Source organism: Pteronotus mesoamericanus, unplaced genomic scaffold (assembly GCF_021234165.1).
Source record: "Pteronotus mesoamericanus isolate MK-2021 breed Mesoamerican mustached bat unplaced genomic scaffold, CSHL_Meso_final contig_557, whole genome shotgun sequence".
NCBI lineage: Eukaryota > Metazoa > Chordata > Mammalia > Chiroptera > Mormoopidae > Pteronotus > Pteronotus mesoamericanus.
The window spans coordinates 5,596,118-5,616,560 of NW_026555200.1; the positions used below are offsets into that span (position 1 = coordinate 5,596,118).

General features: G+C 57.9%; 1 protein-coding gene across 6 annotated transcripts in view; it reads left to right on the top strand.

Annotated features, from left to right (window-relative positions):
• Nucleotides 1–20,443, top strand: part of CTNNBIP1 (catenin beta interacting protein 1) — a 45,999-nt gene that overhangs the window by 21,006 nt on the left and 4,550 nt on the right. For 3 of the 6 annotated variants that reach the window (XM_054579780.1, XM_054579782.1, XM_054579783.1), the window contains exons 2-4: nt 2,297–2,380; nt 7,029–7,145; nt 7,704–7,794. In XM_054579780.1, coding sequence (XP_054435755.1) covers nt 7,050–7,145; nt 7,704–7,794 — 187 coding nt within the window. In that variant the 5' untranslated portion in view covers nt 2,297–2,380; nt 7,029–7,049. Of the gene's footprint in view, nt 1–2,296; nt 2,381–2,729; nt 2,858–6,305; nt 6,375–7,028; nt 7,146–7,703; nt 7,795–20,443 lie in introns of those variants that run through there. The other 3 variants (XM_054579784.1, XM_054579781.1, XM_054579785.1) reach the window with 3 other exon arrangements.

The following is a 20,443-nucleotide window of genomic DNA, read 5'->3' on the forward strand; positions in this document are numbered from 1 at the left end:
GGTGCTCAGTCATCGTTTGTTCAGACGTCGGTTCCTGGTGCCTGTAATGCCCTTGCCCTTGTTCTCTACCAGCGAACTCCTATTCATCCTTCAAGACCCAGATCCGTGTCTTGTCCCCAGAGCACCCTGCAGCGAGTCCCCCCTTGCAGAGCTTTGCACAGCCCCTTACTCTGCCACCTCCTACACTGGGTCACGGTTTTCTCCTCCTGCCTCCGAGCTGCCTGGGGAGGCGCTGGCCCTGCACGTGGCATGCGGTTGGCACTCCGGAAGGGTTTGTGTCCTAACCTGACGTACCTTGTGACATGCTGTCTGTGTTGTTTCCTGTTCACCTTGTGTAGTTTGGTTCCCTCAGCCATTCGGCCACCTCCTGCAAGGCCCCGCTTTGGCAGCCCTGCTCCCTGAGCTGACACGGGGCTGTGTACACAGGAATCCTTCCTGCGTCCATGTCATGTCTGCTTCAGGCCGCAAGGCCCTTGGCATTCTGAGGGCACTTTGACATCGTCCTTCTCATTCTAGGTCAGCCATGTAATTTGTGGCGCCCAGTGCAGGGCCCCTTGTTCAAAAATTATTAGCAATTTCAACAAAGTGACACAGACCTTTAAACCCAGGTGCGAGGCCCTTCTCGGCACACAGACCTCACGCCCCTGAAGCCAGCCCCGACCCCGTGCGTCCGAGGGAAGGCACGGTAGAGTTCATGATCTCCTCTCCGCGGGTGGCAGAGTGCAGGGCCCGAGGGCCACAACCAACTCAGGTCGTGCAGCCTGTCAGCGACAGCAGAACCCAACGTAGGGCCCAGCCCCCGAGCCCGTGTGCTGTCTTGCTCTGGCTCTGGGGACGGGGGGCTTCAAGTCTCAGTTTCCTCCTCTATAAAATGACACAGAGGACAGCTGGCCGTGAGTCCCCAGAGCGGGAACACCCCAGCCTCCCTTTGACACCTTCCCCTCAAAGTCACGAAAACAAAGTTCCTCTCTGCTCCTTGGAAGGGCCTGAGCTGCAGGCAGTAGGAGGCTAATTGGCTGCTGTGGTGGGTGAAGAAGTTAAAGCCCCTCAGAAGTAGGAAAAGGTTGTCTCTTTTCATCTCGTTTTGAAGGAACGTGGGGACTCGGGTGGAGCGTTCCCCAGGGGCCCTCGGTATTTGGGTGTTATGATATCTAGAGGAATAAAAGAGCAATTAATCACTACAAACGTCAGTTCCCACAGGGGCAGTCTGGGCGGGGAGGGGTGGCGGTGGCGCGTGGCGGCTCATCCATTCCAGGGCCGTTGTTGGTGGAAGGGACACGCAAAACAGACACCCAGAGGACAGAGCCACGTCCGCCTGTAGGGGAGGCTTTTGAAATCTTATGTTTTATGGCAAACACGCCTTCCGCGGCCCCTTGGGTGGGCGAGCCGCCTTCTTCGCAGGAATTGTGGGAGACAAAGCGTTTCAACGCCCCCTCAGTGCTGCACCTCCCTCAGAACAGGTTTCTCAAGGTATTGCCCTCCGACCCCTGTCCTCATTGCAGGGCTGAGCCGGGAGGCCGCCTCCAGCTCTGAGGTCTGTGTGCCACAGCTGAGGAGAGGGCCAGGCAGCAGCCAGTGGGCAGGCCTCCCTGGCGACCCCTGTCTGCCTGCCCCGTGTCCCCCACCTGTGCCCCCCCCCATGCTTCTGGTAAATCGACCTGCAAAGGGCCCGAGCGAGGCGGTTGTGTCGGGGAGGCAAAAGACAGGAAGACAGCCTTTCCCGATTCCTGGAAGAGGCGTGTTCGGCACAAGCAGACCTGCGGCCAGGCCAGCAGGTTGTAAGTTGCCTGCATTTGTGTTGTGTGTGTGTGTGAGTTTACGTTTACATACACCAAGCGCGCAGTACAGCATGCACGTCTGAGCGCAGAGGGGGAAGGCGCCCAGGTCCCTGTGCCTCCCCTGTTAGGTTTGGTGGGCACGCCTGCTCGTGCAGGTGGGGAACGCGCCCGTCCACCATCCCGGAGTGATTCACTGTGCTCCACGCCGGCCCCCGGCGCAGCTCCTGGCTGGTCTTGGTGACTAACCCGGCGGGAGGAGGGTGTGTGGTGACCTGCTTGGACCGGAAATGACAGGCGAGCACAGCTGCAGTCCGCACCTTACCCCAGAGGTGTTGCTGCAGGTTTCCCGGGCTGGCCAGACACACAGGTATTTCTGGACTGTGGCAGAGCCCGTTGCCGGAGCGCCCGGCCCGCAGTCCTGTATCTGTCAGCACGGGCGTGTGCTCCGGGCGGGCTCCGGCAGCGGGCGGGCGGGCGCTCCTGGCTCCTCCCATGACCCGTGCTCCGTGTTTCCACAGGGCCGCACCTTCCTATTTCTTCCCGCCACAGCCTGCCTGTCACAGTTGAGCACCTGTTTGCCTGAAGTTAATTTCCAGAAGCAGGTAAGGACCCCAGCGGAACGGTGTCTGACGATGCCGCCATGGATCAGTGTTGGGGAGGGGGCCCTGGGTTCAGGCTCAAGGGCTGACCGAGAGGCTAGTGCCTCCCCATCACCCCTAATGATGCCCATTTCTGCAGATGGGTGGCTTCCTAGGGTGAATGCAGTGGTAGTACGGCTGGTTGCTTTTAGTCTGTTAAGATGTGTGCTGTCTCTGAATTAATATGTTATAGAAGCTCTATGAATAGCACAATTATATGGCATTATATTTGTATGCAGTGTAAATATTGTACAAATGAAAATGTACATTTTAAAAATGTGAGCATTTAAAATATATTGCATTTTTTAAAAAGGGGCAAAACGAAAGACAAGTGTTGGGACCCACGGGGCAAACGTGGCTTGTGCATCTGAAGGACCCCCTGCTGTCTGGCCCAGCCTGAGATTACTCAGTGTTTTCCAAGCAGATCCAGGAACACCGTGGGTATAAATGTATATTTCAACTTATATAAAATGTGGGTGTTCAAACAGCATTAGCTCCATTTTATAAATAAAAGCGAGTGTGGGTGGCTGTGTTTGCGTTCAGGGCCACACGTGCCTGTCAAAGGGAAGCCAGCCCCTGACACCACTCATCGGAAGGGGTCGAGGGCCACGCTGTGCGTTCAGCGACCCTGCTTGCCCCGCCCCGCCCCATTCCGCTCTAGTGAGATCTGTGGCTCGGAGCTGGCCTTGTGCTGGTAGAGATGGGGTCCCCACAGAGACTGGGCAGGGTGCCCCCCAGGGAAGGCAGTGTGGCCTCGCAGGCCACGGGTCCCATTCATCACTTCGGATCCTTCCCAGTGGTTATGTGCCCCCTCCTCACTGTCTGTGACCAGCCGTCCTTCCTTCAGCAGAGGTGCGGGCTCAGAGCAAACAGGAGTGTGTGTGTGGCGGGGTGGGGGTGGGGGCGGGATATGCCTGTGTGTCTGCAATGAAAGTATGTACCTCGGTTTTTCTTAATTGCATTTGTCCTAATCAGATGTAATTTTCTGGAATCACCTCCCCTTTTATCTACAGCAAGAAACATAGCCTCAGGCCTGTCCTGTACTATTCATTTGGATAGTTGATAATCGTTTCTTTCCATTTTCTATTCTTTAGCTCATTCATGCTTTTCCCTAGTTACCTGCCAGAATGTTATCTCTTAAGAGAGGGAGCAAGTTTGTCTCTGACTTGGGCAGTTGACACAGATTTTTCTGGGATTTAGAGTGGAAATGCCACCACATTAGATGATGGACGTTTGAGAAGCATCATTACCTTTGGCCCTAACAGCCAAGGACAGAATGAATAATTGGTGCGTTTAAATTAGTTGCAGTTTGGACTAAGGTAATTTAAACACATTTTAATGGAGACAAGCTCTTGATCCCTACAGGGCAGAGTAAGAACTCTCAAATGAAGTTAATCTGACACTTGTCAGAATTGTGATGAAAATTTAATAGCATTGCTTAGATAGGCACCAAATCCCAACATGCTCAGATATCCTTGGAGCACACCAGTGACTGAAATGCCTGTTGTCTGGGTTATTATGATCTCGTCTCTTCAATTATCCGTTTTTTTCACTCTGACACCCTTCATGCCAATTCTGTTGAGAACTGATGTAAACCAGCCACACAGGTCCAGTCCACTGAGATGGGAGCGTGAGGGACAGAAGGTGTGTGCAGTGGCCATGTGCTGCCCCAGCCCCTGCCTGGGCGTACCCTGCCCCGCCTCCCCCGTCCCTTCAGGAGGCAGGGAGGCGTTGGCTCCTTGGGAGCTGGAAGAACCCCAGAAGATCACACTTTATAGAACTAACTGACAAGGATCTTCCCCGAAGCAAGGAGACACAGAGAAGAACCAGTCTCTGCGGGAAAGTGTGCTCACGTGGGAATAGCCTGGCCTCCGAGACGCTCTCTGGCACCCACAACCCTGCGCCCCGCCCCCCCGCCCCCCGCCCGCTTGGTAACAGCACCCCAGAGCAGGAGGTTCCTGGGACAGGCTGCAGTGGGGGAAGACCACAGAACGACGCTGCTCTGTGCAGGGCCCTGGGGCAGGCTGTTGCATGGGGCGAAATTCTGAAAAACAGACCACGTGTAAAATGATTCGTGGGCGTGTGCACGCACACCCAGCCCTGTGGCCCTGAGCCTGCTTTCCTGGCGGGCAAGCTTGGCTCTCAGGAGCCACTGTGAAGCCAGGCCCCCGGGCTCCCCGGGGTGGGCGGCGCCCGGGAGAGTTGGGTTCCCGAATGAGTGACTGACCAGGTCCTGCTCTGGGGCCTGGGACGCGGGTGTGATTTGCAGCAGTCGGATCAGCCTAAGGGCTTGAGCCAGACGGGCCCGTTGCGGGTGGGGAGCGGGCGGCTCTGGCATGTTGGTTCTTTAGTGTGTAGCGACATCTAGTGGCTGGTCACTGTCACAAGGGGAGAGTATACCGGACACAGGACAGAACTGGAGATTTTACTCCTGGAAGCCCCCGCTCCAGTTTAGAGGCTTCCTGGAGCCTTTCAGGTGTCCTCTGGGGAACGCGGTAGCCCACAGCACACAAACCGCTCAGGGACAGGAGTCCTTTGGAAAAGTTCAGCCTGGTTCTGGAAGGTGGATTAGGCACTTTGGTCTCTTTCAACACGATGACATTTGGCCTTAAATTGGTGTGGATGTTGTAGGGATGAAGCCACAGTCTAGGCTCCATACTGCACTCAGCCAGCCGACTGTCTTCTTCAGCACCTGCCAGGCACCGGGCCAGGCTGCAGCAGGACGCGGCGAGCAAAGCACAGGGTGCTGGCCCTCCTGTCCCTCAGGGAAGAGACAAAAGTGAGCACCTTGACATGGTGCTTTCAGAAAATTGGGACAAGACAGGGCGGCGTGACTGAGAGGGCTGGGGTGGGGGTGGCGTAGGCGCCACTGTGGCTGGGCCGCCAGGAAAGGCTTCCTGGGAAGGCGTCTTCGAGTGGGACGAAGGGTGAGGCGGATCCAGTCCAGCCTCAGGGGGCACTCGGTGCAAAGGCTGCTGGGGAAAAAAGCTTCTCGGCATGTTCTAGAAGCAGATGGGGGCCAGGAAGGCAGAGTGGCAAGGGGAGGAGGGAGGTGAGGGAAGCAGGGCGACCGTGCGGCCCCGTGGGGTCCTGTGGGGTCCTGGCGAGACCGTGCGATGCCGAGCGAAGCGGGGAGCGGGGCCACATGTCCTGGCTTTTTGTGGAGGTCATTCGGGTGGGCTGGTGGGGTGGGAGGCAGCGAGACAGGGTCAACGTGGGAAGTGAAAGCCCAGAACCAAGCTTTCCCACGCAGCTGTGCCAGGAAGCCAGGGTCGTCACCTGCACCGTGCACACCCGGCGCTGGTGGCAGGGCTGCCTCTCGTCCAAGACCGGCCTCGAGACACCTTACCCTCTTGCCCCGGTACCAGTTGCTAGGTACCTCCCCCTTTCTGCGCCCGGAGGAGGGGAAGAGGGTAGGCAGTAGGCGAGGGAGCCTGGGTCTCCAGTAGTAGAAGCGAAGGCCCTGAAAAGGGACCATGTCACATCAAGGACATGGCTGCTACTGAAGCCCCAACTTGCCAGCTTTTTGGCCTATTGCGTGGGCTTTTCAGGCCAGGGCCTCTGTTAGGCTGCGGGGCCTGAGCAGTTGACAGGAGACCAACAGGAAGGCTGCTGTTCAGGGCTGCGGCGTGTTCCTGAGGCCACCCTTTGCACAGAGAGCCGCCCCCCCCCCCACCGCCCAGGAGGGAGAGCCTGCTGGTCCAGGGCTTACTGGCCCCCAAGGGATGGACGGTGTGAGGAGTGTTCTTGGCCCACCCGCCCAGTTCCCTTGGTCCTCCGAGCGCAGCTCCTTGGCACCGGGGCTGCCAAGTCTCCGCCCCCACCAGCTGCTGCGTTATTTCTGACTCATCCAGGAGTTACAAATATGTAATCTAAATCCCTCCACGCCTGGCTTCCTCTCCACCGGCTCCTCCCGGAGGGGAAACCCTGGGACGTCTCTCCTGGGACCTTTCTGCAGGTGGGGTCCCCAATGCGCGGGGACACAGCCGCTGCTGGCTGGTGCTGCCCTCGGACGGGTGGGGTATGCCTGCGGAGCGGCAGCTGTGAGTTTGGGGGTGCCCGTGCCCCGCAGCCCTGGGACCGCCTGTCCCCCTCGAGGGACTCCTTGGAGCCCAGCCCGGGAGCTGGCCTCCTGAACTCGTCAGGGGCTTGGCCGAGGGCGCTGCCTCGGGCTTTGGGGGCTGGGTGCTGATCTCACAGTTTCTCCAGCAAAGGCTCCAGCCAGCTGCCTCTGATCACACCACTTCTGCTCCTTGTGAGAGTTGCTTGCTTTGAAAATCTGGGACACTTTGGGGTCATGCAGCACATCTCCTGTGGCTCCTAGCAGGAGCCTTGCTGAGGGGAGGCCGGAAGGCAGAGCTGGCCAGGGGTCCGGGTCAGCTCAGCCTCCCCGGGCCTGACAGCTCTTCACACAGAGCTGCTGCTCTAGGTCCAGCCTCTCAGCCTGGTTGGGGCGTGTGGCGGGGAGGGGGAGCAGGCGCCTCAGCACCAGCTCTGGGCTCTCAGAAACGAGGCCCTGCAGCACAGCGGGCTGCCTGACGACCCCGCCAAGCCCCGTGTCTGTCTCTGCGCCTTGCCCCATGCGCCGCTCATGCCTCTCCTCGCCCCGCAGGAGTCCCAGAGCTGGCCGGGGATGAACCGTGAGGGGGCTCCCGGCAAGAGTCCGGAGGAGATGTACATCCAGCAGAAGGTCCGGGTGCTGCTCATGCTGAGGAAGATGGGATCAAACGTGAGTGTCGAGCCCCAGCCCCCGGTGGGCAGCGCTGAGGCTGCAGCCACTGCCCGCAGCAGCTGCTGTGGTTGGGGAAGGGATGCTGAGCCCGGGGTTTGGCTCTGAGGCTGGTTTGTGGGGCACGGGGTTCTGTATGTAAGTCCCGGGGGCTCTGCGGGGGCAGTCTTCCCACCTCTGGGCCGCGTGGGGCCTGGTGGGTAAGGGTTCTAATGCCTGACCGTCCCTTCCTCCGCCCTCCCAGCCGAGTCTTCTCTCCCAGGGAGTGTCCGAGGGACACTGCGCAGGATGGGCACCGGGAGGGCAGCAGGGGAGTTTCCCCAAGCAGGGCGTGCGTCTCCTTACCGGCCCTGTACCACCCTAGAGCCCAGCCTCAAGTCTGCTCTGAGTGGCAAGGCCCCGTAGACTGTTTCAGGGGTGGAAGAGTGCTCATTCCGTGACTTAGGGGTCATCTCCAGGGAGCAAAGGAGGAGGCACCCCTTGGGGATCCAGCAGGCCTTGGCGGGTGCCTCTGGGAGCATTGGGCTGCCCCTCACCTGCAGCCTCTCGCCCTTGCAGCTGACGGCCAGCGAGGAGGAGTTCCTGCGCACCTACGCGGGGGTCGTCAACAGCCAGCTCAGCCAGCTGCCGCAGCACTCCATCGACCAGGGTGAGTGCCCCGCGGGCAGCCGGCCACACCCTCCCGGGAGCACCCATCAGGGTTCCTTTGGAAAGCACAGCCGCAGTCCTCCTGGATGGGGGTCCACGAGAGACAGGGAGGGGCCTCAGCTCCCTCCCACCCCCCAGAGCGGCTGCATCAAGCCAGGGGCCCTGGAAGCCTCCCACCTGGTCTCAGCCTGGCGGGGTCCCTCTCCAGGCTGGGGGGAGGCCAGAGTGCAGGAGTCTGGAGACCTTGTCACTGCCGGGGCCCTGATGGTGGCATTCCTCAGCCCGCACCCTGGCCCTGCCCACCCAGACCCTGTCCAGGGCTAGTGAACCTGCCCTTGTGAGCTAGGCATGGCCTGGGGGCAGGCACCAGTGGCGGGGGTGTTCCTGGCTGTGCCCAGAGGGGAGGCTTCTTTGTGCCCTTGGGAGTTATTTCTTTCTTGGGTGTCCCCACCCAATCATAGTAGTGGCAGAGGGTGACGTTTGCATATACTATCTAGTGCGCGTGTGCTAAGTGCTCGATACATTTCATTTAATTGTAGGTAGCCACTGTTTGTATTACTTTCACTTAACCGGCAAGGAAACCGGGGTTCAGTCACAACAAGTTGCTGCCCTTGGTCATGCAACCCGTCACCAGGGGGTCCACGGCGCCACCCTGCAGCCGGATTCTGGGCCCAGCTCCTGGGTTCATCGCTGTCTGTTCTGGAGCCGCAGGAGGCTGCTAGGGATCCTCCTTTACGGAAGGCTTGTCTGGACCCTCTACCCAGCTTCCTGGCCAGCATCTCCTTCTAGTTGCTTTTTCTTGTTCTTATTGTGCTTAGTTTGAATCACTGGCCAAGAAATAGCGTGGGCATGTCCACTGGGCGGGGGCTGCATAGGCAGAATGCTGAGGGGTGTGTGTGCCCATCCTTGAGGCCAAGGGAAGGAGCAGGTCTGGCACACGGGGCTGCTTGTCTTGAAGTTGCCCTTGTTCTCCTGGATGTCACAGGGCTCTGCCCTGGCGCGGGGCCCAGTTCCCAAGCTCTGACGCTGGGTGTGACCGGGCCTGTGCACCTAACTCAGCAGAAACGTACAGGACGTCCCAGCGTCTCAGCAGCCCTCGCCATGGGGCAGCCTGTTCTGTGCCGATTGCACTGCGGGCGGAGCTGGGAAGGAGACCAGGGCAGTGCAGCCGGCCCCTTCCCCTCCTGGGATGTTTCCCGGGGGCACGCTGCTTGTCCAGGTTGACCTGATTTCTAGCTCAGGCCCCTCTCCCCAGCTGCTGAACCATCTCGACCCGAAACCCTCATGGCTCTGAGTCCTTGGGACCTTGCCTTTCTTCCTGCCCTGGTCTGGGGTCACTGAATTAACCTGAATTTGAGCTAGGGGGGCAGGGGGATAAGAACGCCTCTAGTAGAATGCTTGTAATGCAAAAATCAAAATAAGCTGTAGGACCGTATGTCAGCTTAGAAAACAAACAGATGCCCCTCTCCCGACATTCACGCATTTATGTGTATAGGGGGAAAAAAAGCTGAAAGGAAACACACCAGGCTGTTAATAGGAAATTTTGATAGAGGATAAAACTGTATAAGGGACTTCCACCTACCAAGTTGCATTTTCGTAAAACTAATTTTTTAACATTGCACACCCATTTCTTTTGTAATAAGGGATGTTTTCAAAAGTATTTTTACGAGAACTCTTTATCTTGCTCAGCTAAAACAACAATGAAGAATAAGCTGTCCCGAGTGGCTTAAGGAGCTCACAGCGGCCTCACCTGGGCTGAAACTGCTGAGCAGTCAGGAGTGAGTCACAGCTGTATGGGTGGGACCGTGTGGCCCCGGAAGCTGGGCCCTTCAGAGTGTGGGGCGTCCCCGGGTGCCAGGCCGGCTTCAGACACACCTCTGTCCAGGAAGCAGGCTTCTGGAGCTGAACCTGGAGCCAGGGGAGCCTTTTCGGGAGGCCAGTGGCAGGAGCTGTTCTCTGATATTGGGTGCCCTGCTGGCTGTCCCTCACCTGCACAGTCACGTCTGACCCAAGCCTCACGGGAAGGCCCGCCCTGCAGAAAGCCCCACGAGTTCCTGGGGACCCTGAGCTGGAAGGGGCGGGACGGTGTGCCTGGAAGAGCTCATACGCATGTTGCTATTCTTTGTGGGTCCAGAGGTGCTGCAAACAAACACAAGAACCACCAAAGAGCAGCCAGTCCAGTCTCCCACTGTGCAGGTACAAGCCCAAGGGCAGGACTTTACATTTCTGCCTTTACCAAGTGACTGTCAGCTAAAATTCTAGCCTGCCTACCTTCTCCGCTGTCAGAGCCAACCTCAACTGGTGCCACGAGCATGCTGCCATCAGAGGCTCCAGTGCTGCCCAAGTGGCAAAAGCCCTGGCTCACTGCTGCCAGTGCAGGGGACCCAGACATGAAAGACCCCGAAAGACCTAGTAGAAGCCTGGTGTGAGCGCCTCCTGCCACGAGGTGGCGCTCTCTCTCAGCGTATGACCCACACTCCCTTCTGGGTGCCTGCAACCTATTGCTGTTCCAGTTCCCCTCCGTAGGGCGCCTGAGGCCACCTCACCAGCGGATCAGTACTTGCTGTAGTCCTGGGGTCCCGCCCACAACCTTTAGACTTGCACACGCTTCTCTCCTGGGCACCTCTTGCCCAGGGTGATCTGACCCCTACCCCGGCCCGCGGTCTGCGGCCTCCTTCGTTCCCGGCCTGCCCTTGGTATCTGCTTGGTCCAGGCAGGTGCTGGAGACCCCAGCGCATGGGCTTGCCCCTGGGGGGCTCACTGAACAGTTCCATCGGGGGGCTCCCGCGGCACCCTATCACAAAACTGAGCAGTGCGCATGTCTGGCCCCTGCTGGCCTGAGAACCTATGACAGCCTCCTTCTGGAACCCCTGCTTTTTGCCCCTTGTCTTGCATGATACACATCTCTCTCTCTCTATGTCCCCTGCCCCAAATTCCCACCTTTCTCTGCTCATCCCCCCATGAGCCTCCTCTTTGCCTCCATCACTCTGCTCCCCCGTCTCCATCCTCTCGACGCTCAGTCTCGCGCACGCTCTCTGGGAGCTCGCACACACCGTGGCTTGCACAGACAGGCACTCTCAGCCCAGGCCGCGCTGCTGACCCCAAGCTCCGCAGGCAGCTCTGTGACGGTCTCACACAGACGTCCCACACTCAGCAGCCTGAGAGCCACAGCCGTCCTCGCCCATGCGTCCCCAGAGGTGAGGCAGGAGCCACCCATGCGCCACATGTCCTCCTCTCCTCCAAGCACCTAGTAGTTGCCGGGGCTGGCTCTCCTGCCGCAGTGCACCTCAGACCTGCCTCGTCTTCTCCCTTGTGGTGCGAACCCCCATCTGGTCTGAGCCCATGGTGGTTCTTGTCTTGATTACTGCAAACAGCTCCTCACTGGCACCTTGACTTCCTACGTGTCCCCCTCAGTGCGCTTTCTACCCTGTAGCCAGAGGGACTTCTGAAGGTCACCTCTGCAGGTCTCTTCCCAACTTAAACCTTTCAGTGGCTCTCTATTGCCTCAGGATGAAGTCCCGCCCCCTTAGCACCTAGAGCAAGACCCCCTGCCCACCTGCCACACCAGGACTGCAGGCACCGTCAACAGCCACAGCAGAGTGAATGGCTTTTAGCTCTGCCTCAGGCCATGCGTGTTCACGGCTTTCTGCCTCTGCTTTTGCCTCTTCGCTGTCAGGAGCCCAGCCCAGGCCGGCCACCACCCCCCTCCCCCGCCTCCGCAGGCCAGGCCCTCCTGTCATTTCCATCACACTGTCCCCTGGTCTGTCTCCCGACCACGTCTGAGCTCCTTGAGCTTGGGACTGTGGCTTCCCTCCTTGTCTTTGTGAGGCTGGGGGCCCATGATCCCCCAGAAGGGCAGAAACAGGAGCTGACCCTCTGAACACTATCCCCTGGCCCTTGTGGGCAGCCATGGGGCCCGGCAGCCAGGGAGAGCTGTCTTGGACCCAGAGGAAACCGACACATCTCTGGGTGGGTGGCCTTGCTGAGAAGGCCCCGCTGCAGCTTCCAAAGCCAGCGGGACGGGGTTCCGAGTTCCTCCCTGCCCCACTGCCGGTGCTCTCTCCGTCACGTAACCGGACCATTTGTCCTGGCCGGAAACTGGGGCGCAGTCATTGTAGAAAGCCAGGGAAACGGAGAAACTGCTGCGAAGCTTCAGGGATCAAATCCTGGCACATAGCTGTAACCTCCATTACCTTTCGTTAAATTTCCTGTCAGCCTTTTTAAAAAACATGCATCTATTTCCATCAAAGTCAGGATCATATACTGTAATCGTTTTACTACCACTGTAACATCCTTTTTTTTACGTATGATAATTTTACAACGTTCTTAAACAATTTTCAGGAAACGGTTTAGCAATTGCACAATATGCAGCCATATGACTGCGCCATGTTTTTTTGTTTTTGTTTTTTGTTTATACCAATCCTGTACCGTTGGATGTTTGTTTCTCATTTTTGCTATTAATCATAATCCCAGCAGATGGTCATGGAGGCCCCCCTCTGAGCCAGGGTTCTTGGCAAGGGCTTTCCTGGGGGCCCTCACGCTGGGCCTGCGAGGCAGGTGCTGTCACGGACCCCACTTTCAAGATGCGACGACAGGCTGGAGGGGTCAAGTAACAAGCTGACGGCTAGAGAGCCCGTCGTGTGGGGCCAGGGTGGGCCACACGGTGAATACCCTTCCGTGTAACTCTTCGTTTATTTTAAGATTAAACTCTAGGAGCTGTGACAGGCCATACGCATTTTTAAGCCAAGCAGTGCTTTACCGGGGAGACAGGCGCGGTTTAGGCGGTTAGCGGGGAATTTCCGGAGGGCACAGGAAAAACCAGAAGAGTTGACTACTGCTGTCGTTCTGGGCCCTGCAGTGCCTCCGAAGGCGCTGGTTCTCTGAGAGCTCCAGTCTCTCCCTTCCCCAGCACTGCACGGGGGCAGGGCACCAGCGAGTGCCAAGGGTCCCTGGTGCCCTTTGCAGACGCTTCTGTAGCCAGTGGCCTGCGGAGTGGCCATCCCCGTGCGTGCGGTGCATCGTATGGGCCCTGGTCCGGGCATCGTGGGGCTGTAAGGGACTCTGTCTAGATGAGGCCCATTTTGCTAAGGAAGATTTTGTTCCTTCTCTTGCCCTCTCCTTGGCCCTGGGAGCTGTGTTACTGGCTCGGTGACTCCACCCGCCTGTTCTGAGCCTCTGCCGGATCACACTTTTCTGTAGGAGGCTTTCCAGGGAAGGTCCCCAGCCTGGAGCCAGCTGGGCTCTCTCCGGGCTCCGCTGGCTTTCCCCCTCGGATGCCGAGGCTGCTGCCTGGCCCAGGGCATGCTGCCAGAGAGCCTAAAATAGGTCCTTTGGTCTCAGGGTTACGCTGGAACCTTGGTAAAGTAGCGGTGGCCACGGGCAACCCAGCAGGGAGCCAGCAGCTCCCAGGGCGTGGCCCACGCATGGCCCAGCACTTCACAGTTGGTTACCCCACTTGACCCTCTCAGCGGCTCTCAGTGAAGGTGCAGGCTCCCTCTTCTCCGTTTTCCAGCCAGCATGGTTCCTGGAATCCTCTCGGACACCCCTTGGGTCTCCGCTTTCTTACTTCCTCCACGCAGCCCTCGCTGGCCTCTTCCGGGCCCCTCCTCCTGCTCCTGAGCCATGTCCCCATTATCACATTTTGTCAGGAGCCCGGTGGGGCCGGGGTCTGCTCTGCGTCCGGCTTTGGGCACCGAGCCAGGGCTTGCTGGGCCCGTGCACAGGCCGAGGTTTCTCCCAGGGGCCTGTGGTGACTGACTGACCGGACTGAAACGATCGCCAGGCCCCGGGAGAATTCCGCTCTATGGGATGGGAAGCTAATCTTTTTTAACTTTAATCAACACTTAGGTGAGAATTACCTGTAACCTAATAATTTAAAAAGTGAACCAAAAAACATCACATACATTGAATCCAACTGAAAAATCAATCCAAAGGACCTGGTGTGTGGTAACTTGAGTTACGGAGGAAATAAAACCCCAAAAAATCCCAGAAAGGGGAAGGAATGTGCTGCAGTGCAGGCCAGTTGCTCGGTTCTGCATCCGGTTCTGGCTTACGAAGGGCTGCTGTGACTTCCCTTTGCCAGTGTAAGGGGCCTATTGTTTCGGACTGAGGACAAGGGCCTCCAAGCCCTTGTACAGCGCTGAGGAACCCCCAGACACCCTGGGAGAGGCCTCGAGCAAGGGCACCGGGGGCCCCTCTCCCTGCGACGGACACTTCCTCTCACATTAGCCCAAGGGGCTGCGTGCCGGGCATGGCGCCAGGGGCAGCCCCGCCCTCGAGCTGCCGGCCCAGCAGGGCAGACACCAGAACAGATGTGCAGGGAACTTCGGGCTCACAGATCACAGGATGACCATGGACTCTGAGAGAAGGGACGCTCACCCAGGAAACCACGGGGAGGAGGTGCTGTTTGCCTGGGCCTGGGAGGATGTGTGGGACTGTGTATGTGGGCACCCGGGGGTGGGGGCTGTCCCAGGCCGCAGGACCCCTGGGGCTTGCCCAGGCTGCGGGAGTGTTGAATGTCTACGTGTCTCCCTGGTGTGGTGGTTGCCAGGTGGGTGGTAAGTGGCTGGAAAGGCAAGTGGGCTCAGGACGCAGTTTATTCTGAGGACAGCAAGGGGTCACCATAGGCCTGAAGGGGAGGTGGCCAGGTCAACTGTCATCCACGTAGGATGAGCGCTATGGAGGGGTCATGGGCCAGAGGGTAAGGCAGGAAGACAGCTGGAAGGTCACAGTGATTTCATGTCCAAAGGGATGCGCCTGCATTTCAGAGGTGGGCCGTTTAGGACGAAGAACCTGCAGGTGGGTGGACAGGTAGGGGTGGGATTTGAGTCCAGGGTCCTAGTGGATGAGGCAGGAAGGGGAGCTCTGGGTGGGAGGAGCTGTGGGTGTCCACGAGGGGGTGGCAGCAAGGTCAGAGCCCGGGTGCCTGGTGGGAGCAGACGGGCTGGGTGTGGGCATGGGTGTGGGTGAGGCGTGGAGTCGGGGAGCTGGCCCAGGGAGGGGAGGCGGGGGGGGCGGGACACAGGGAGCTCTGGGAGGACGGGAGGGTCGGCCAGGCCACGGTCAGGGCTCCCTGGGCCTGTCACAGAGAGGTCCGCGGTGACTTTTCCCAAAACAGTTTCTGTGGCGCCCGGCTGGAAGCCAGTCTGCGGGGGGCCGGGCAGTGAGTGGGACACGAGGAAGGGAACGTGGGGTGGACGCCTCCTTCCGAACGTTGGCTGAGAGGGGCCAACAGCTCAGGGGTGGCGAGTGGCGGTCGAGGGACAGTCTGCAGCACCGAGTTCTCGGAGTGTGGGCCACAGACGGCCACCCTGGAGTCGGCGAGGGTATTTGTCTAAAGTGCAGGCCCCTGGCCCTGGCCCCACCCTGTCCTACAGAATCAGACAGACGAGCCCAGGAATCTGCATTTTAAAGAACCCTCAGGGGACTCCGATGCCTGCTTGAGTTTGAGAACATGCCAGGACTCGGAGAGCCTGGTCATTCCTGACCCCTGGAGGGGCCCACCCGTCCCTCTCAGATTCTATCCCTTCCCCGCGGAGCCAAGCTCTCTGGTCCAGGAGACCTTGCATTTTGGGAGACCAAAGAATTAGAGTGAGGAGCACGGGCACCTCACTCGTCTGGTAAGACAGACCTCAGGGGCAGGCGGTGCGTGTTGGGCTCAGGGAGGTACAGAGGGTAGGAGGGGACAGTGCGGGTCTGAGGAATCGGGGCTGGGACTAGAGCAGGAAGGTTGGGGGGCAGGTCTAGACTAGAGCAGGCGGGTTGGGGGCGGGTCTGGACTAGAGCAGCGCAGGCGTGGTAGGACTTGCGCAGTGGCCCCACGAGATGGTGTTTGCGGTGCTTTGAGCCGTGGGTGCTGTCCCCGCTGCAGAGATGGGTACGATCGCTGCGGTTCATCATGTTTTGCAGATGAAGAAGCAGAGGTGGGCATGAAGGGACCCTCCCTGCATCCCACATGTGGGCGTGGTCAGGCCCAGAATCAGGTTCAGGGTTCCAGAGTCCACAGGGGTAGCCCAAGTCCAGGGAGGGCGTTCCCAGGAGGCCCAGCTCCCCTGCTGGACGCTGGCTGTGTGCCCCACCTTCCGGCAGCCTAGGTGCCTGGTGACGGGCTGACAGCTGGGAGGCCAGGAGGGGCCACCAAGCCTGGAACCTGCTGAGGCTGCTAAGACCTTGGGGGACCAGGGCTGCTGTTCCTGTGGCAACCAGTGTCTTGCTGTCTCTGGGTAAAAGCCATCCCCGGGGAACTTTGGGCATCAGAACTGAGATGTACAGAACCCCCGGCCCCTCCTAGGCTGCGGCTGCTAAAAGCTGCGAGCACCACCCAGTGCTCAGAGTTTGTCTGGGAGGACGCCTAGTCCAGGGTGGCGGTCAAGCCTCATCTCCGTGGAAACGTCCCCCCTTGGCAGGGCTTTTCCAGGGGCCATGCTGCCTGGCTCACCTCCCCAGAGCGGTCACTGAGTCACTGCGGCGTTGCATAGCCAGGCAGCAGGCTCTCGTTGGGATGCACAGCAAGTCAACGAGGTCATTGGGTGAAGAGGTACCCCCACCAAAAATGATGCGGTCAAAGAAGGGGACAGACGTCGAGAGTGGGCGGTGATGTTTCCTCTACGGGCCGTGGCTGTGTGCAAGGACGGTGGCTGGGGCCCGGCAGGTCAGGTTCCCTGGGTGGCTTTGAAGCCCTTGGCCACAGCGAACACCCTTCGCTGTCTCCACCTCCAGTGATGTGGGAATTTGGAGACTGGGGTTTCAGGATTGTATTTCCGAGCTTCTCTGGCCCCAGTGGTTTACCCTCCGCAGGAAGGTGTTAGGCCCCTTGGGAGACCCCTGCCCTGCACCTCTGGCCCTGGAGCAGCTCTGGGAAGCCCTGGCTAGAGAGGGGTGCCGAGGTTTCAGGGGGCCACATGTCCTCAGAGCGTGTGGTCGTCAGGGGCTGTGCTTAGAGGAGCCCATGGCTCCAAACTGGGTGACGTGGGTGCTCCTTCTGGGAGTAACCGCTTCTGGGAGTAACCCCTTATCTCCGGTGACGTCTGTACGGGGCTGTGTCCTGGGCTGAGGGGCCCAGGCCTGCAGCCGTTCGGAGCTGAGCCAGGCCGTTTGTGCCCAGTGTCAACCGTTTGTGCCTGGTGCCTACGGCGTGGCTGGGGTTTGCCCTCAAGGCTGTTTGCTCTCCTCCGGCATCTAGAGCTGGGAGAGCTCTGAGGTCAGGTTGTCCCTGCTTCCCCGACCCAGCCTGGGGCTCTGGCTGAAGGGCAGGAGCTGCAGTGTGGGAGGCCGGCCCCGCCCTTCCTCACCTGGCCTCTCTGCAGGCCCGCCCCCCCAGGGAAGGAGGGCCAAGCCCAGGCCTCTGCGTGCTCCACGGTCTGTGCTTTTCCAGGACGGAGTTCCGAGCTCCTAGAGAAGGGCCGGCCTGAGACAGGCTGTCTGTCCTCACTCCACCCATCGGCCCAGGGCTGCCGCCTCCTCCCTGTGCCTCTTTCTGTTCTTTTTCACCCCCCCACCCCCGTCACGAACCCATAAAAGTACGTTCTGACAATTCTGGAAACAGACTGAGGTGCCTGGTGATGAAAAGACCTTTTTGGGGAGACATTAACTTGGAGCCTCAAATGCCATGAGTGTGCAGATGTTGCGGGGTGCGTCTCAGTGCCTTGGGGGCTTTCTCCAAGGCACACTGCTTCCTGCGCCCCAACACGGCGTAGTGAGCCACACTCCCTGGTGGCTCCGTGGAGGGTCCCTTCCGTCAGCGGTGACGTGGGCCCCGGGGGCTGCTGCTGTGTGCAGCCTGTTCTGGGCTCTCGATGCTGCCCTTGTGAATTCCTCCTGAGCTTGCACACAGACCAGTGACCCCATTGTCTGTCTCCCGCCCCCGGCTGGGGACCAGCTTCCTTTTATGAGCTCCTGCATATTTGTCATTTTTCCCTCCCCAGTCACTTGACTGGCCTCTGTTAACGGGGCAAAGCTGGTGCTGGGTGTGGGTGGGGACGGCCCGCGGGCGCTGCCTCAGTTCAGCGCGCCCTCACCAGCGCCGTGGCCCTGCTCTCCACAGCAGGTGGGCCTGGGACTAGACGGGGCCTGGCAGGGGACAGGCGGCCGGGGGCGGGGCTGCCCCCAGGGTGGCATTCTGGGTTCCGTGCCGGATTTCCTCCAGGGCACCCTCGGGCTGCTCTGCTGCTGTTTTTTCCAGTCCCGGTCTTGGTTCCACTCTGTCAGGGGCGGATGGATCGGCCCGGTCTCTGGCAGGAGATCCCAGCAGCCGTTGTGCGCGGGTGCCTGGGAGGTCGGTCATTCCCTCCCCTGGGGGGAAATGGCAAAGCGTGGAGCGGTGGTGAAGGCGTGGACTGCTCTGCCTCTGGTTCACCGAGCAGCTTTCTCTGTGAGCTCGCAAGTTCCTCACCCATGAAATAACGGTTTGTCCAGTGTCCCAGGAACTTTGCCTGGTGCTATGAATATGTGAGCGAACAAGACAGAGTCCCTGATCCTATGGAATGTTCTTTCCAGTGGGGCAAGAAAGGTCACATCAACATGTCACCCTGGGGCCGCACTGAGGGCACTGAGGCTGGCTGCAGCGCCGACTGACACGTGGCCCCGTTTCAGCAGCGGTGGCCTGGGGTCGGGGGGGGCCTCTGGGGGCGACTTGCAGAGGCTGGCACGAAGCACAAGAGCTGTGAGGCAGACTCGGGGAAGAGCGCCGAGGTGAAGGAAGCAGCAAGTGCCAAGGTCCGGAGGTGCAAGTGCTTGTGCGGGAGGACGGCCGGGAGCCCACGTGGCTGGAGGGGAAGGGGGGGAGAGGCACCCAGAGGCCGAATTACGTGGAGCTTTGCAGCCCACAGTGTGCCGAGTTGGAGTTTCCTCTGAGTGGAATGAGATGTCTTGAGATAAAACGCCTTTGGAGAGTTTCGAGCAAAGGAATGGCAAGTCTGATGTGTGTTCCTAGGAACTTCCTTCTGACTGCCGCGTGGAAAACGGACCATCAGGGGCCAACGTGAGGGGGTCCCGGGAAAGGGGGTACAGGAGGCTAGTGAGGGGTGGTGGTCTGGGCTGCGGTGGTGGTAGGGGAAACGTGAGGACGTATTCAGGGTAGATCTTAAAGGGAGAGTCAATAGGTTTGCCGATGTGCTGTCTTTGGAGGGGGTGGGGTGGGGGTTGGGCAATCAGGGGTTTTGACCTGAGCGAGGCTGAGAGAATGGAAGAGCTGTCAGGGGCGGGGAAGGCTGTGGTGGGGCAGGCTCAGGAGCTGAGCCATTTGACACTTCACCACCAGAGGCGGAGGGTCCTGATTTCTCCACCCCCTTGCTAATACTTGTTACTGTCTCACTTTTTGGGTCCCGCCGTCCTAGTGGTGTGAAGTGGTGTCTCATTGCGGTTTTGATTTGCATTTCCATGATGACTAATGATGTTTCATGGGCTTGGTGACCATTCTGATATCTTCTTTGGAGAAATGTCTACTCAGGCTCTTCGTCCAGCTTTAAAATTTGGTCGTTTGATTTTTTATTATTATTGAGTTGTTATTTATAAATTTCAGACACCGATCCCTTACCAGATATAGGCATTGCACATATTTTCTCCCATTCTCTGGGTTGCCTTTCCACTCTTTGCTAATACCCTTTAAAGCACCAATGTTCCTAACTTGGATAAAGCCCAGAGTATCTATTTTTTTCCTTTTATTATTGTGCTTTGAGCATCATATCTAAGAAAGCATTTCCTAACCCAAGGTCATGAAGATTTACTCCTATGTTTTCTTCTAAGGGTTTTATAACTTTAGCTCTTAAATTTATGCCATTGGTCTATTTTGAGATAATTTTTTAAATACGGTGTGAATGAGTTAAGGGTCCAATATCGTCCTTTACGTGGGAATATCCAGCTGTTCCAACACCAATGGTTCACCTCTTTCCCACTGGGTCACCATGGCACCTTTGTCAAAACTTGGTTGACATCAATGAGAGGGTTCATTTCTGAACTCTTGATTCTGTTCCATTGATCTACATGTCTGTCCTTATGGCCAGCCATCCAGTCTTGTTTACTGTAGCTTTGTGGTAAGTTTTTTGTTTTTAAGATTTTATTTATCTAGTTTTAGAGAAAGAGGAAGGGAGGGAGAGAGGGAGAAAAACATCGATCGGTTGCTTCCTGTGTGCCTGCTACTGGGGATCTGGCCTGCAGCCCAGGCGTGTGCCCCGACTGGGAATCAACCAGCGACCCTTTGGTTTGCAGGATGACACCTAGCCCACGGAGCCACATCAGCCAGGGCTTTGTAGTAAGTTTTGACCCCAAAAGTATGAATCCAACTTTGTTCTTTCTCAAGGTTATTTTGACAGTTCTGGATCCTAGTGTTTCCATATGAATTTTAGGAACAGCTTGTCAAATTTTGCAAAAAAAAAAAAGCTAAGATTTTGATAGGGATTGTTTTGAATTTCTTTCAATGATATTTTATATATTTTAGAACACAGATTTTATACTTCATTTGTTAAGTTTACTTCTAATAATCTTATTAATTTTGATGCTATTGTAAATGAAGTTGTTTTTTACTTTTATTTTCAGATTGTTCATTGCTAGTGTATATAAATACAAATAATTTTTGTATATTGATCCTATATCCTGTAACTTTAATTTATTAGTTATAATAGTTTTTTAGTGGATTGCTTAAGATTTTCTATGTA